At 46.5% G+C, this 15,115-nt stretch overlaps 1 protein-coding gene across 1 annotated transcript in view; it reads left to right on the top strand.

Annotated features, from left to right (window-relative positions):
* Window positions 1-15,115, top strand: part of FRMD3 (FERM domain containing 3) — a 301,078-nt gene that overhangs the window by 217,528 nt on the left and 68,435 nt on the right. The window contains exons 9-10 of the mRNA XM_047097589.1: window positions 2,390-2,453; window positions 3,589-3,677. Of these exons, the coding sequence (XP_046953545.1) occupies window positions 2,390-2,453; window positions 3,589-3,677 (153 nt within the window). The remainder of the gene's footprint in view (window positions 1-2,389; window positions 2,454-3,588; window positions 3,678-15,115) is intronic.

Here is a 15,115-nt window from a genome sequence, read left to right as displayed (position 1 = left end):
ATACCCATTACCTGGAGGAGAGCACCCCTTCTATGTGTCTCCTATTAAAACAATGATCACTTTTTTAACAGAAACCCCTGTAGGAGACTTCCCATGTATCTAATAGGCTAGGATTAGGTTACACGCACCTACTTAAACCAATCCTTCTGAGAAGAGTGGGGACGCCATGACTGGGTTGGTCAAATCAAGACCCACCTCTTGCAGCTGAGAAGAGCGTCATCTGTATGAACATGTCACCTTGAGTCACATCAGTACAGAAGTGGGAGGGTGGAGCAGGGTACATGACCAGCAGCACCTGCTGGGTTGAATCAAGGAGCAGGATGGTTTGGGCAAAGAGCGAGAAGGCTGAATGTATGTGGAATATTGTAAAGGCTCAGTGTTGTTCATACCTTCAACCTGATTTGGTTTCCTCCCTGATGGCCCTTGAGAGGTTTGTCATCTCCATCCTGTCTCACTGGGTGGTGGGCTCACCCCTGTGGTCTGAAGTTGTTCTTGACGGGTCAGTGGGCATCCATCTTCAGTCTTGGGCTGGAAATGCTCTTATACTTACCTGAACCTTGGTTTCCAGGTTCTGTTACCTCCAGGATTCCTTCTAGCACCCGTTTATCATATCAAGACCCTCTCTTTGTGCACTGTCCTCCTGGCACCCCCCCCCCGCCTTTTCAAACCTTCTCTGCTGGGTTAGCTTTGGCCAGTTAATGTCCACTCCGCTCCTGCACCACTTTCTCTTCCTTATGACCAGCCCTCTCTTTCTGAGATCCCCAATTTCACCAATCTCTTCCTTGACCTCTTTATCATTGCCTTTTGTTCAGTTCCTACTTTCAGCTCCCCTCTGTGCCCACTTGTTCTCTTTTTCCACACTGAGCGTTCTCAAAACTTACCTGTAATAAACCTCTTGGCTTTTCTGAATCTCTGTGTACTCATCCATAAGGTGGGAGTCAGTTATTTCTGGCTGCCTTCCAGGGAGGAGGGGAGATGGAAGAGAATCAGATGCAACAGTGTCATGAGTGGTGGGATTCATGAACTGTGACATTTTGTGTGTGGGTAGCATGGTGGGGTGAATAGTTTTCTTCTCTGTGTTTTCCGCACGTAAAGAAGGGTATTTATTAATCACCCTTCAGGCCATTCCAGAATAAGCTCCCTAGGAATTCCTACTGACTTTGGGAAGCATGGAAAATTTGGGGAATTCTCCAGTCCTACCCTAGGACCACAAGAGACGTGGGGTTCCTGACGGATGCTGGATCGTCAGGTTTCTGAATGGCTTGAGCTCTGAAGTAGGTAGGGGAGAACCTGACAGGTGTCCAGGGCAGATTAATTGCAAGTCTCTGCCCTTTGGGCTTCTGTTTCTTCCTGGGTCCACAGAAGAATTGAGATGGACAATCCCCGGATCATTTGTTTCTGGGTTCTACATCTTGGAGTTCATGGTGGGGTGCTTGATGTCTCCCCCACTCCTTTCCAGCCTCTAGTTAGGCACGTGTGTTTGGAACAGCTGTGGACATGTTTCTAAAACAAATTTGATTCCTACGTTAATCCTAGTTTTGCTTTGTTTTGTTTTGTTTTTTTTTTAACATCCATTGAGCTCTGTCACTCTTGCAAATGCTCTTGTAAGTTTGAACCGCTTAATGTGACCACACTGTTCTTTTTCCCCCAGGAAAAGCACAGGGGCACATATCAGTCTCCTAGGAATTAGATCAAAGGAATAGAAATAGAATTGTCTCTTCTCTTTACATATATCTTCTCACCAAGGAGGTGACCTAGGGTCCCTGTTTCAGGCAGATTTTAACTGAGCAGCTCCTTAAGATAAAACCAGACATCACTCTTCTGAGTACAATGTGTCAAGTTGTCCTCACAATTTTGAACATCTAAATCTCTAATAAAACTATTCTTTCATGAACAGAGAGAGCAGAAATGAAAATTTTGCAATGTCATGTGTGTTCCTTGATGGATATGAAAGGGTGAGAGAGACAGATACTGTGAGTCCGTGTCGTTTCTTTACCCGAACCTGAAATGATCACATTCTTCCTACCTTGCAAAGTGGGCTGGCCAGTTAATATTGTTTTGGTCGTTAATGTTCACGAAACCCCCAGAGCTCCTTGGAAGAAAGAGGCAGCTTGACTGTAAAAAATGGAATAAATAATTCTGAGCTGCCTCCGGATCCTCTCTTGGGAAGAAAATTGCTGTATAATTCACTTGGGGGCTTTTTGGTGCTCATTAGGCCTTCACTGATGATAAGATAATATCTTGTTTCATTGCAGTCTGCTTGGTATTTGTGAGTCAGCCAGATTCCTCTGGGAAACCCAGGTACCTTGGTTAGCTGCCAGGGTTGTTGTTTTTTGTTTTTTTGTTTTGTTTTGTTTGCATCTCACCCAAAGAGATTTTCTTTTCTTAGGCCAGATGTCTGCAAATTGAAGTTTGAAGGGAAGACATTTTATGTGATTGGCACCCAGAAGGAGGTCAGATACTGCTTTTGAATTACCTGTAGTTGTGTGTGCGTGTGTGCATGTGTGTGAGCGAGACACAGGCATAAAATGTGCCTTTAGTGTTGTAGCCCCAGGACACCACCGCTTTGAAATTTAGTGATGCTAATGGAAGCTCTATGCTGAACCTCTGAGAGGTAAACAGATAGTGGGTTTACACATTTAAAGACCAAAGTCAGTGAGCAATGCTGGACCATATACTGCTGTGTAAAAAAATATCCTTGGATAGACTTTGAGAAATAGAAAATGGAGCCTCCTCCTGAAACTAATATTACACTCTATGTTAACTAATTGGAATTTAAAATTAAAATAAAATAAAATGGAACCACCTCCTACCTCTGTAATCTGCCAAAATATAGATTTATGAAACAAGCAAAGAATACTTCCAAAGCTGGCTAATCAATTACTGCTATCTACAGTTTCATGAATAGAGTCCATACTCCCCAGGAGTCTTCAAATAAAGAAGTTACCAGTTGTAGGTTGGGTTCATCAGGGAACATATTTGAGAGGAGGCCATTACAGAAACTTTGAGCCTCAGAGCTGGGTCTGGAAGTCTGCAGATTTTCTTGACCCTAGTTTTCAGTACAAGCACTGGTTATTCAAGGATGGTAAATAAGTTTTTAAAGAAATCCAAGTCTGACCGAGAGGTGAGTGATTCCTGGAGTGTTGATAAGGGTTGTGAGGCTGTTGTTTTTGTTAGAAACAGGGCCCAGATAGATTCGTGATGTCTCCAAAGGGTGAGGGAAGGGGAGACACCATTTCAAAAACACTTTTATTTATTTATTTTTTTGTTTTAGAGAAAGAGAAAGTGCATGCAAGCAGGGGTAGGAAGGGGCAGAAGGAGAGAGAGAAAGAATCCTAAACAGGCTCTGTGCTCAGCATAGAGCCTGACATGGGGCTTGATCCCATAACCCTGGGATCATGACCTGAGCCAAAATCAAGAGTTGGATGCTCAACCAACTGAGCCACCCAGGTGCCCCAACAACACTTTTAAGACCATAGTAATGCATAAATTACTTTTAATTTGTTTAGTAGGTGGTGGGATGCAACATGAAAAACATAAACTATGTTTAACATGCCTGTTGTTGTCTTGTTTTGTCTTTTTTATTAGAAAAAAGCCATGTTGGCATTCCATACTTCAACACCAGCTGCCTGCAAACATCTTTGGAAGTGTGGGGTGGAGAACCAGGCCTTTTATAAGTGAGTAGCTTTTATTCATTGAATCACAGGTTTTAAAAGCATCCATGGAACCATTTATGTTTTGCAAATAGCTGCATAATCATTTCTTTTAATTCAGTCCTTTTTATTATATTAAAGGGAATTATAAGTTTAGTGCATTGTGCAGGCTGACTCCCAACCACTGTTGGCCCAACCAAGCCTGAGCTCCACTTTGGGTGATGCCCATAGAATTGCTGTGGGCTGCTTGTTTGTTTTTAGCATTGTTATTTCCATTCAACATGTCACAGAATCTGTTTTTGGTTGGGTACCTCCCTCAGAAGCAGACCTTGAGAAGAGTTGAATTCAAGTAGTTTCTTTAGGATGTGGTTTCTGGACATACCAGCAGGGGATTGGGGAAGAGAGATGGGACAGCAAACAATATAGGGCATATTGTTGAGCAGGTCACTCCTGAGAGCAGCTGTGCTCAGTCAGCACCTCTGAGGAACTCTATCATGCTGTAGAACATCCCTCCGAGTTCTCCCGCTGACCAGCAAAGGACCCGGGTTGTTTGTCTACCAATTACCCATTCATTTTGGTGGAAGGCCACTTTAGAGGGCAGAGTTAATACTCTCTGGCTTACTCTGAATGTGGGCTGAATGTGCTCGCACAACCAGAGAAGGAAAGCTTTGGCAGAGTCACAGGTGTTCGTAATAAGCCTTCAGCATACAGAGATGAGAGCCAAATGTTTGTGGGTAGAATGCAGTTGGAGCCTAGGATCATGGAAAGTCAGTACTGGACAGGACTTCAGAAACCACCCATAAAGCTCTCAGATTTCAAAAGAGCTTCAAATCTGAGATCTTTCCACCGAGTTCCAGATTCTCCTCTTTGAGACACATTTGCTCATTGGAAGAATGGTGGTGATGGATGCAGGCAAGAGCCGGGCCAGCCCTGCCCAGGGTATCAGCACTGCTGGCCCCTGGAGCTCATTCAGGTGACCTTTTGCTCTGTCAGCCCCCAACCCTGAATTCTGCTGCCCGCTTTAGACACCTGTCTCTGAAGATGCTAAGTTTCTGGACCTCCTGGGCTTTGGCTGACAAGGATCAGAATGATGGCTTGGACAATCTTTTTCAAATCCTTTTTTATCCACAGAGCTCTTTTCCTCAAGCAGATGTGTAGACAAACCCTAGTAGGCTTTAGAGAAAAACAGGTAAAAATAGAGAAGCTGTGGTTGTTGGCAGGGACCAGAGTTGGGACTGGGGACTGGAGACCTTTCACCCATTGCTCACTACTTCCCAGGAGCTTGGGTGACCAGTTTGACAGTCCTGTATCCTGGGAGACCCCTCCATCCCAGGCAGATCGTTTCAGAAGCATAGTATTGAAAGCCCTTGGATGAGATTAACTACACAATACTGTGAATGAGAGCATGTATCAAGACCTTCCCACAACCATCTCCACCTCAAAGCATCAGTGGGTCTCTTGTGGTATTTGGGAACTGGTATATAAGGATACCTGATGGCCTCTGAAATCAGCATGTCCAAGTCTGTCTGTGCGCATGACAGCTGGAGAGGAAGAGGCAGAGGGTTTGGGGCTCTGTCTCTAGTTGAGGCCTGCACATATTTTGTTGTTGTTTTAAATTATTTTAAAAATTGAGATCGTGTGCCACAAAATTCACTCTTTTAAAGTATACATTTAGTGATTTTTAGTATAATTCACAAAGTCACACAACCATCACCACTATCTAATTCCAGAACATTTTTATCATCCCCCCCCACTGCCCTCCCCCCAGCCCTGAAAGAAACCTTGCATCCATTAACAGTCACTCCCCATTCCCCCGCTCTCCCTAGACCTTGGCAACTGCTGGTTTACTTTCTGTGCTTATGGATTCACCCATTCTGGACATTTATATAAACAGAATCAGAAGCTATGTGGCCTCTGGTGCCTGGCTTCTTTCACTTAAGGTAGTGTTTTCAAGGTTCATCCATGTTGTAGCATTTATCACTACTTCATTTCTTTCTATGCCTAAATACTCCATTGTTTGGATAGATCACATTTTGTTTATCCACTCATCAGTTGATGGACATTTGGGTTGTTCGCTCTTGTATTATGAATAATGCTGCTAGGAATATCCATATAAAAGCTTTTCTATGGACAGTTCTTTTAGGTTCATACCTAGAAGTGGAGTTTTCGGATCACTGGGTAACTATGCAGAACATTTTGAGAAACTGACAAACTATTTTTGGAGCCTAAGCTTTTGGGACTCTTCTGTTCCTCCTTTAATAAAATCATCTGGTTCCTGTCAAGGGATAATTTAAAGACATTTAGTTAGTCTGAACGAATCTTTTCTCATGATTGAGGGAGTTGGTAGATGGGAGTTTTGAGACAAAGCAAAACAAGATGCATCATGACCTATTTTATTGTAGATTTTTATGTACGTATCTGTACTAGATCAGATCTCTCTGAAGGGAGGAACTAGGTTCTATTTATCTTTGTATCTGCTAAAGATCCAATGTATTAAAAAAATGTTTCCTGGATCAATTGATAAGGCCTGATTCCTATCCTCAGGAGATTTGTATTTTGTGATAGAGACCAAGAGGGAAGTACAAATAAAATGCTGGAGGGGACCCTGAAAGAGGGGCGAGTCTGGCTGCTGGGGGAACAAGGTGGTGAAAGGACATTCTGAGTAAGAGACCAAAGTAGGAAAGTAGAAGACATTGTGGAGGAGAAGTTACACAAGGCTGGAGTGGAGGGTGGATGAAGGAGACTGGGAGGAGATGATGGGGCAGGAACAGAGGGCTCAGCCATTGTGAGAGAGGCAGCAGAGGAGAGTTTGATGGCTGCTGGCCACACACAGTGTAGGGGGAGGGAGTAGGAAAGGGAAACACTCCATAGATAGACCTTTTAGAGGCACCTCAGTAAGCCCTTCTTGGAAGGGATTTAGCACAGCTTTGAAGATCCTTAGCGAAATTCTAGGATCTCTAGCAAAGAATAACTTAGGCCATTAATTGGTTCTTTTGCATACATATTATTCTATCATGTGTGAGGGGGTCTGCTGATGGATGGAGTCAAATAAAGGCAAAAACAATTGAAAAGAGGGGGAAGAAGGAGAAAACCCCTGCCAACTGGGGGTTTGTTTTGCACATTTTAGAGTGTGCTCATTAGCTGGCAGTGAGGGAAGAGGTCAGTGTTGTAATCCTATCATCAGATGGGCCGACCAGGCACATCAGAGGAACCTCTCCCCGTCTTCTGTGGATGTTTCCAAAGACCCAGAGGCTTCAGTGGGCAGGACGAGTGGCACCATACAGATCTTCCTTGACTTATGATGGGGCTACACCCTGATAAACTCATCCTACATTAAAAATACTATAAATCGGGGCGCCTCCGTGGCTCAGTCAGTTAAGCGTCCGACTTCAGCTCAGGTCACGATCTCGCAGTCTGTGAGTTCGAGCCCTGCGTCGGGCTCTGGGCTGATGGCTCAGAGCCTGGAGCCTGCTTCCGATTCTGTGTCTCCCTCTCTCTCTGCCCCTCCCCCGTTCATGTTCTGTCTCTCTCTGTCTCAAAAATAAATAAATGTTAAAAAAAATTAAAAAAAAATACTATGAATCAAACCATCATGTGTTGGGGACCTTCCAGAGGTGACGGAGTCCTTGCACCTGCACTTTGTTAGGTCAGGCTATCCCCATCTCCCTCATGAGGACATCTGATCCCTCATACTTGTACTTATCTGAGTTCTGTCAGAACCTTTTGTTCCTTCATTGTTCCATAACCATCCTTGTTCTTCAAGGAGAAGGAAAGATATCACCTGTTCTGACACACCTGCGTGACCTCAGACAGGTTTGGCTTCCGCCTTCTCATCTGTACAATGGAGGGGACAGGGATTTGGGCGAGACTCGTTTGCCTCAGTGTGGTTGAGTGTTAACAAGCATGGGCTTTGGAAGTGAAAGGCTTGGCTTTGAGTCTTGATCTGTCACTTACTAGCAGCGCAGCCTGGAACAAAGCACTTAAACCCTGAGCCCCGACTTTGTTTTTCGTTTAAAATGTGATTGGTGATACCTGCCGGGCAGTGCTTAGTCATACCAGGCACACTGGCCATCCATGGGTGGTAGTCGCAGCAGTGACCACGACTACTTCCCCCTCCACTGATGACGAAAGATTTTTGAGCACCTGTTGGTTCAAGAGCCCAGGCCCGTTGACTCTGAAGGGTTCTAAATCTCTTAAGCTCAGGGGTGGGCACCTGCTTCTAGCTCTGTCCACTTGGCACTGCGTTGTAATGGTCTTTGCCGGCAAAGCAAGGCCCTGATTTCGTTTCCTGGGTTGGGGGTGGTTTGCTCCCTCCTTTCCTGCTTCACCTGCCCTGGGAACAGGGAGGGAGGTGGGTGACTGATGCCTAGGAATTCCCTAGTGTGCTTTTAAGACATGAATGTGCTGCTAGTTGTCAGCTGGCCCAGAGCCACCCATCAGGTTTGAGAGCCCTGGCTCTGAGATCTGCTGCCTGGGAATGGAGCCCAGTGCAGAAACTCTGCTTTTCCCTCCTGCTCTAAACCCCAGGGGATCCCCAACACTGACAGCCACCATTTGAGCTTCCTTTCTGCAGTGTGTTTTCTAGGTGCCGCCGCTCCTGCGGTGCTGGTTCCCCGAGCGCACACGGGATGCGCTGAAGGGCTCGGGGGCTCAGGAGTTCCAGTCAATGAATCTGTCACATCTGCTTTATGCCATGCCCTGGGGACACTGTAGAGGCTCAACTGTAGACTGGGGACACTGTAGAGGCTCAACTGGGGACACTGTAGAGGGTGAACACTCTTCACCCTCAACTTTGTACAGGATTGTTTGCAGGGGCTAAAGGCAGTCCCTGACAAATTTCTTTCCCAGAATTTGGTACATATTTTGTCAGAGAAACAGCATTACATTTGGTGGGTAAGGACCCAGACAGCTCCCTACACGAGTGCCTCTCACACTTCTGTGAGCATGTGAATTACCCGGAAATCCTGTCAGAATGTGGATTGTGATTTGCTAGATTGGGGTGGGGCATCAGAGTCCATATTTCTTTTTTTAGAGTGAAAAAGAGCATAAGTGGGGGAGAGGGGCAAAGGAAGAGAGAGAGAGAGAGGGAGGGAGGGAGGGAGAGAATCTTCAGCAGGCTCTGCTTAGCACAGAGCCTGACACGGGGCTGGATCTCAGGACCCTGGGATCATAACCTGAGCCGAAACCAAGAGTCAGATGCTCAACTGACTGAGCCACCCAGGTGCCCCAAGAGTCCATGTTCCTCATCAGCTCCCTGGTGAGGCTGTGCTGCAGGCCCGTGGATCACACTTTGAGTAATAAGGTTCTAATCCAGTGGTTCTCAGAACTGACTGCACATTAGAACCACCTGGGGAAGCTTTTAAAAACTACCAAGCTGTGGACCCACCCCCAAATCCAATTAAACCAGAATCTGGGTTCTCACAAAAACACGGACACAAATGTTCATATCATTATTCATAATAGCTACAATGCCCATCAACTGCTGAACAGATAAAAGAAAGAGGAATATCCATGCAATGGAGTATTGTTCAGCCATCCGGGGGAAAGTAGTGCTACGTGCCACAGCACGGATGGACCTGGAAAACATGAAGCTTGGGCACCTGGGGGGCTCAGTCGGTTAAGTGTCTGATTCTTGGTTTTGGCTCAGGTCATGATCTCACAGTTCATGAGTTTGAGCCCTGTGTCGGGCTCTATGTTGGCACTGTAGAGCCTGCTTGGGAGTCTGTCTCCCTCTCTCTCTCTCTGCCCCTCCCCTGCTAGCACTCTCTCTCTCTTTCTCAAAAATAAATAAATAAACATTAAAAAAAAAAAAAAGAAAGAAAACATGAAGCTAAGTGGAAAGAAGCCAGGCATAAAAGGCCACACATTGTATGATGCTATCGGTATGAAATGTCAAGAATAGGCAAATCCTTACAGACGGAAAGTAGATTAGTGATTGCCTAGGACTGGGAGTGGAGAAGATGAGGGCAAGTAATGGGAGGCTGGTTCCTTCTGGGGTGATGACAATATTTTATTTTTCTTAATTTTGTGAATTATATTAAAGACCACTGAAGTATATGATCTAAAAGGGTGAATTTTATGGCATGTGGATTATATCTCAATAAACTTATTTAAAAAATCAGAATCTGGGATGAGGGATCTAGATATTGGCAGAACTAAATCTTTCCCAGGCAGTGCTAATGCGCAGTTGAGGGTTAAATGCTCTAATCCAGTGATTCTCAAAGTAGGGTCTTGAGACCAGCATCAGCATTGCCTGGGAACTTGCCAGAAATGCAGATTCTTGGGCTGCACCCCAGACTTACTGAATCAGAAACTTGTGTTTTGAGAAGTCTGCCAGGTGAATCTGATGCTCTCTGAAGTCTGAGAACCTGCATGGCATATGCATTATTTTAAAAAATACAGACCTGGATTTGCAACCCGGTCTCTCCAGCTTCTATCATGTTACCATCATTCAATGAGTTAACCCCTCTGTGCCTCAGTTTCCTCCATTAAAAAGGTAGATTGCTTCCTCTTAGGAGAAAGCTATGAGGAATAACCAAATCAATGTTTGAGACACTTCGGATGGTGCATGACCCATAGTAGGTGCTCAATAATAACCATGTGTTGTTATGCCTGTAGTTACTCCAAAAGCTGTAAACCATGATAAAATGGGAAATTGTACTGTTGATTCTACAGGTGACGTCTTGGAGCACCACCCAGCGTCTCCCCAGCACCTGAAGGAGCAGGCACCAGGGGAGGAGTCAGAGGGGGGCGAGGGGAGGTGCTCTTCTGCAGGGCTGCGCTGTGTGTCACATGATCCTATCACTTAGCACTTCGTGCATTCCAGGTGCTATCTGCATGCATGGCACGTCTCACACATCTCGTGGTACCCCGTTTATTTATTTCACTTGTGAAAGTCTTTTTTTCAGCTTTATTTATGTATTTTTAGAGAGAGAGTGCACGCAGGGGAGGGGCACAGAGAGGGAGAGAGAGAATCCCAAGCAGGCTTCGCAGTATCAGTGCAGAGCCCAATGTGGGGCTCGAACTCACAAACGGTGAGATCATGGCCTAAGCTGAAATCAAGAGCCGGACGCTCAACCAACTGAGCCACCCAGGCACCCCAGGTACTCCATTGAAAGCACAGCTTCAATGTCAGGACTGGGCAGAACCCCCTCATGTGGTGGGAAGGGATCTCTGGGTACAGTGGCTTCAGCTCTGGGGTGGTGGTGGTGGGGAGCTGTGGCCAGGCCACCATGTGGATACATAGTTGTCGTCAGGCCAGGTGTTGGTAAACTGGGGACTGTCCGGGTTTCTCTGTGAGGTCAGATGTTTGAGAACAGTCTTCTGTAGCCTCTCTGCTGAGATTTTGATGGGGGAGCTGCAGATGGCAGGAGGGAGAGGGCAGACAGGAAAGAAGGCTGGAGGAGACAGAATTACTGTTTAGCCTTTGTGCATTAATTGCCTTCTGTGGGCAGACTTTTGCTCCGGGTTCGTTTTGGATGTGAGAGCCTGGTGAACTGAGCACCGGAACGTGTCTGCTAGTTAGAGCACTAAGGTTCTCTTATGCTTTCGGGGTGTTTGAAATAGTTCCCCAGAATCTGCATGGTTCAGAGGATTGGCTCTCGTGGTTCAATAGTGAGAAGGCAATGGAGAGGTTTGAGAGTGATATTAGGGAGGGAGGGAAACTATTACATAATGATCAGGAGCTTTCAAATCATTTGATCTTGCTTAACGCTCCTGAGAACACTATGAATGAAGCATTGTAATACCCTCCCCCTGCCCCTTAAAAAATTCATGGACAAATTGAGGCTTGGAAAAGCTGCAAAAGCAGGTAGGAGCCTTGGGCCTCTGCTCTTCCAGGTAAAATGCCATCTTTTGGGTCATTCAAGGAGAATGTGGGGGCTCAGGGTCCTTAGGTGCAGGCGTACTGCCTTGGAATGACGGGGAGTGTGATAAAAAATTCAGACCTGCTGAATGAGAATCTCTAGGGATAGAGCCTGAGCCACGGGGTTTTGACCCCTATTCCAGATGCTGCTGGGAACACCTGGAGACCTGTCCTGTAACCCAGCCTCCTTTCTTTCCCCCTGACCATCTCCCTCCAGTCGGGTGAGCGTCCAGCTTCGGCTCAGGTCGTGATCTTGAGGTTCTTGAGTTCAAGCCCCACATCCGGCTCACTGCCGTCAGCAAAGAACCTGCTTCTGATTCTCTGTCCCCCTCTCTCTGCCACTCCCTCCCTCCCTCCCTCCCTCACTTGTGCTCTCTCAAAAATAAACATTTAAAAAGAAGAGATCTCAACCCAAACATGAGTGGGAGTCTGCCCGCACATTTGGGAGGGTGGGGAATTGGCAGTAAACCTCTCAGGAGAGTGTCTCTGAGCAAAGGAAATGACAACAAATCCTCATCCAGGGCAGTCAGCCGCCAGAAAGCAGCCCACACCGGTTTCACTCCTCACATCCTGAGCAGGCAGCTCTTCACTTTCTCTGTGAAATGTGTCTTCTGACCTGTTTTTCTTGAGGGTTTGTGTGGATGCGGAGTAGCTCTGAGGCCTCCCACCAAGAGGCCACTCTGGCGTGAGACAGCAGCGGCCTCCTCCTAGGGCCTGCAAGAGCAGCTGAGGCCAACCAGTGAAAAGCAGAGCCACCCCTCCCCCTCCCCACGAGAGGCTCCCTGGAACTGCTGGGCTTGCCACACCCCTTTGAGCTTCTGGTATCTTCTAGAAACTGGGCACAGAGCTGCGTTCCTCTTTCTTTTCTTTTTTTAAAAATGTTTATTTTTAAGAGAGAGAGAGAGAGAGAGAGAGAGAAAGAGAGCGCACACAAGCAGAGGACGGGCAGAGGGAGAGGGGGAGACACAGAATCCAAAGCAGGCTCCAGGCTCCGAGCTGTCAGGGCAGAGCCTGAGGCGGGGCTTGAACTCACGAAGAACCATGAGATCATGCCCTGAGCCGAAGTGGGACGCTTAACCGACTGAACCACCCAGGCGCCCCAAGCCTCTTTTTCTTTCTTAATTAATGTTTTATTTACTTTTTTTGTGAGTGAGAGAGTGTGAGAAGGGGAGAGGGGCAGAAGGAGAGAGAAAATCTTAAGCGGGCTCCACGCTCAGTGTGGAGCCTAATGGGGGACTCCATCCCATGACCCTGGCATCCTGACTTGGGCCCCAAAATCAAGAGTCAGGTGCTCAACTGACTGAGCTACGAAGGTGTCCCGTTAATTAATGTTTTTTTGAAGTATAGTGGACATGATGTTTCATTAGTTTCAGGGGTTAAAAACTCCATTTAAGGTTCCTAACCTTCTTAGCCGACTGCCTTGCCCCAAGGATCCTTAGAACCTAGAACAACAATAAGAAACATTCTAAAAGCAGAAGCGTCTTTAAAAGTTTCTCGGCCCCCCTGCCTCTGAGGCTGGGGGAGCAACACCCTGTAGAGAAGATGGGGAGAAAGACATGAAGCCTTTTCTTAGGCTCCTGTAGGTAATGTGTCAGGCTCACAGCTCCTCGGAGCTGTGTGTGTGTGTGTGTGTGTGTGTGTGTGTGTGTGTGTGTGTGGCGGGGGCAGGTATGTCCGGAGCAGGAGCAGGCATGTCCTCACAGGGGGAGGAGGGTGCCGTGGGACTCTGTCCCATGTCAGCACAGTTGCTGGGGATTTGTATCCTCCTAGAGCCCAGCTGTGGCCAGCAGCTCACACTGCCTGTCCCGGGTGTGGGGAGCTCGCCGGTGTGGGTCTCATATGCTCCTCAGGGCTCCCACACGGTCTTCTCCAGGCCCTGCCTTGACATGGAATCGCCCTCCCCAGGATTTCACCCCCTCCGCTCCCATCTCTGCTCCTCATTTGTCCCCAGCACCCTTCCCTATTGGCTCAGGCTGTTGGCAGAGGCGGAAGGGAGAAAGGGCTCCTTTGTAAAAGTGTTACTATGGCTTTCCATTGTCCTGAGGAGGAAAGCCAAAATCCTTAATGACGACAGCTTAAGGTCAGGTCCTGCTAAATTAGGGGAAAAAATATATGTATGTGGGAGTGGGTTTATAATAACAGTAATAATGACAACAGGGGAAATGCACATCAAATCTTTTTAGTTCTTCAGTGCTCAGGCTCAGGGCTTTGTGCCTGCTGAGCCTTCCACCCAGAACACTGCCCACCACTTGCCTGGTTAATACCTTCCCACCCCTGGATCTCAGCTCCAACCCCTGCCCCCAGACTGGATTAATCTCTCCATCCTGTGCTCTCATTGCATCATTTCCTTCATGGCCCCACCACCGCTTGCACTTTATAGTTATTCGCTTATGTGCCTCGTTTCTAGATTAATATCCATTTCCGTTCTAGACCGTACAGCTGAATGCAGAGATCATGTGACTTCTCTTAGCGTGGGGTGTGTGGAGCAGGCTAATCATTTGGTTAATAATTGCTGAACAGATGAATGAAGGCTTCAAGATGCCCGGGGGTGGGGATCACTGCCTGCATGGGGAGACTTCTAACCACAGCCCTGGCTATGTGCAGGTCTTTGCTCAGCATATTATAGATAGATAGATAGATATAGATAAATAGATATAGATAGATATATCTATATCTATCTATTCTATATATATTCAGCATATTCTATTTATGTATATCTATATATAACATATTCAATATATTCTATATATTGTTCTATATATAGAACAATTCTATACAGCATATTGTTCTGTGTGGTTTTTCTAGTAAGATTTTGTGACTCTCAGTGTTTTAAGTGGTCCTGAACTCTTGCAGACCATTCTTTCTAATTTGGGTTTAGTTGCATGAGGCTTAAAGTGATTGATGGAGAGGCAGTTTAGCTGTCATGGCAATTTAGTGCCCTGCGTGTGGCCTCCAGGCAGCCCATGTTCTCATCGTTTTCCAGAATGCTGTGGTTTTGTTCGTGTTTACACGTGTGTTTACGGTGTTCTCAGAGCTGCTGAATCAGTGCTTGGCTCGGCTTCTTGTTCCGCGTGTATCTTAGTCATCTACCAGCCTGGGTTCTTTTAAAGGGCACTGGGTCATGGTGACTTAACCGGAGAATATTCAAGCCAGTGACCATTTCCACGGTGACATAGACCCTTGGGTCGTCTTTCAGGCAGTACACAGTAGGTGGGTTCTTTGTGACATGGCGAGTGACCTGTGTCACTGGGAAGCTGTTTTCTGTTGTAGCATTGGTTCAGGCACAGGCAAGAAAGTGCCCTGGCAACCGGGAACTTGACACCATGAGACATAATGCGTCTTCTCCATATCTTTCCACTGGAAATTGAGAAAGCATCCCCTCCTTTTTTTTTTTTAATTTAAATTTTAGTTCACATACGTGCAATATTGGTTTCAGGATAGAATTCAGTGATTCATCACTTACATACAACACCCAGTGCTCCTCCCAACAAGTGCCCTCCTTAATCCCCATCACCCACCTAGCCCTGCCCTTTGGCTCATCAGTATTACCTGGTCCGGTCTGTAGGTCATGATCCAATAATGGATTATGAAACCATAT

This window comes from Lynx rufus, unplaced genomic scaffold (assembly GCF_022079265.1).
Source record: "Lynx rufus isolate CCGP_SWC_20201006 ecotype Redwood Valley unplaced genomic scaffold, mLynRuf1.p SCAF_10, whole genome shotgun sequence".
Taxonomy (NCBI): domain Eukaryota; kingdom Metazoa; phylum Chordata; class Mammalia; order Carnivora; family Felidae; genus Lynx; species Lynx rufus.
This window is presented reverse-complemented; position numbering and strand designations above follow the sequence as displayed.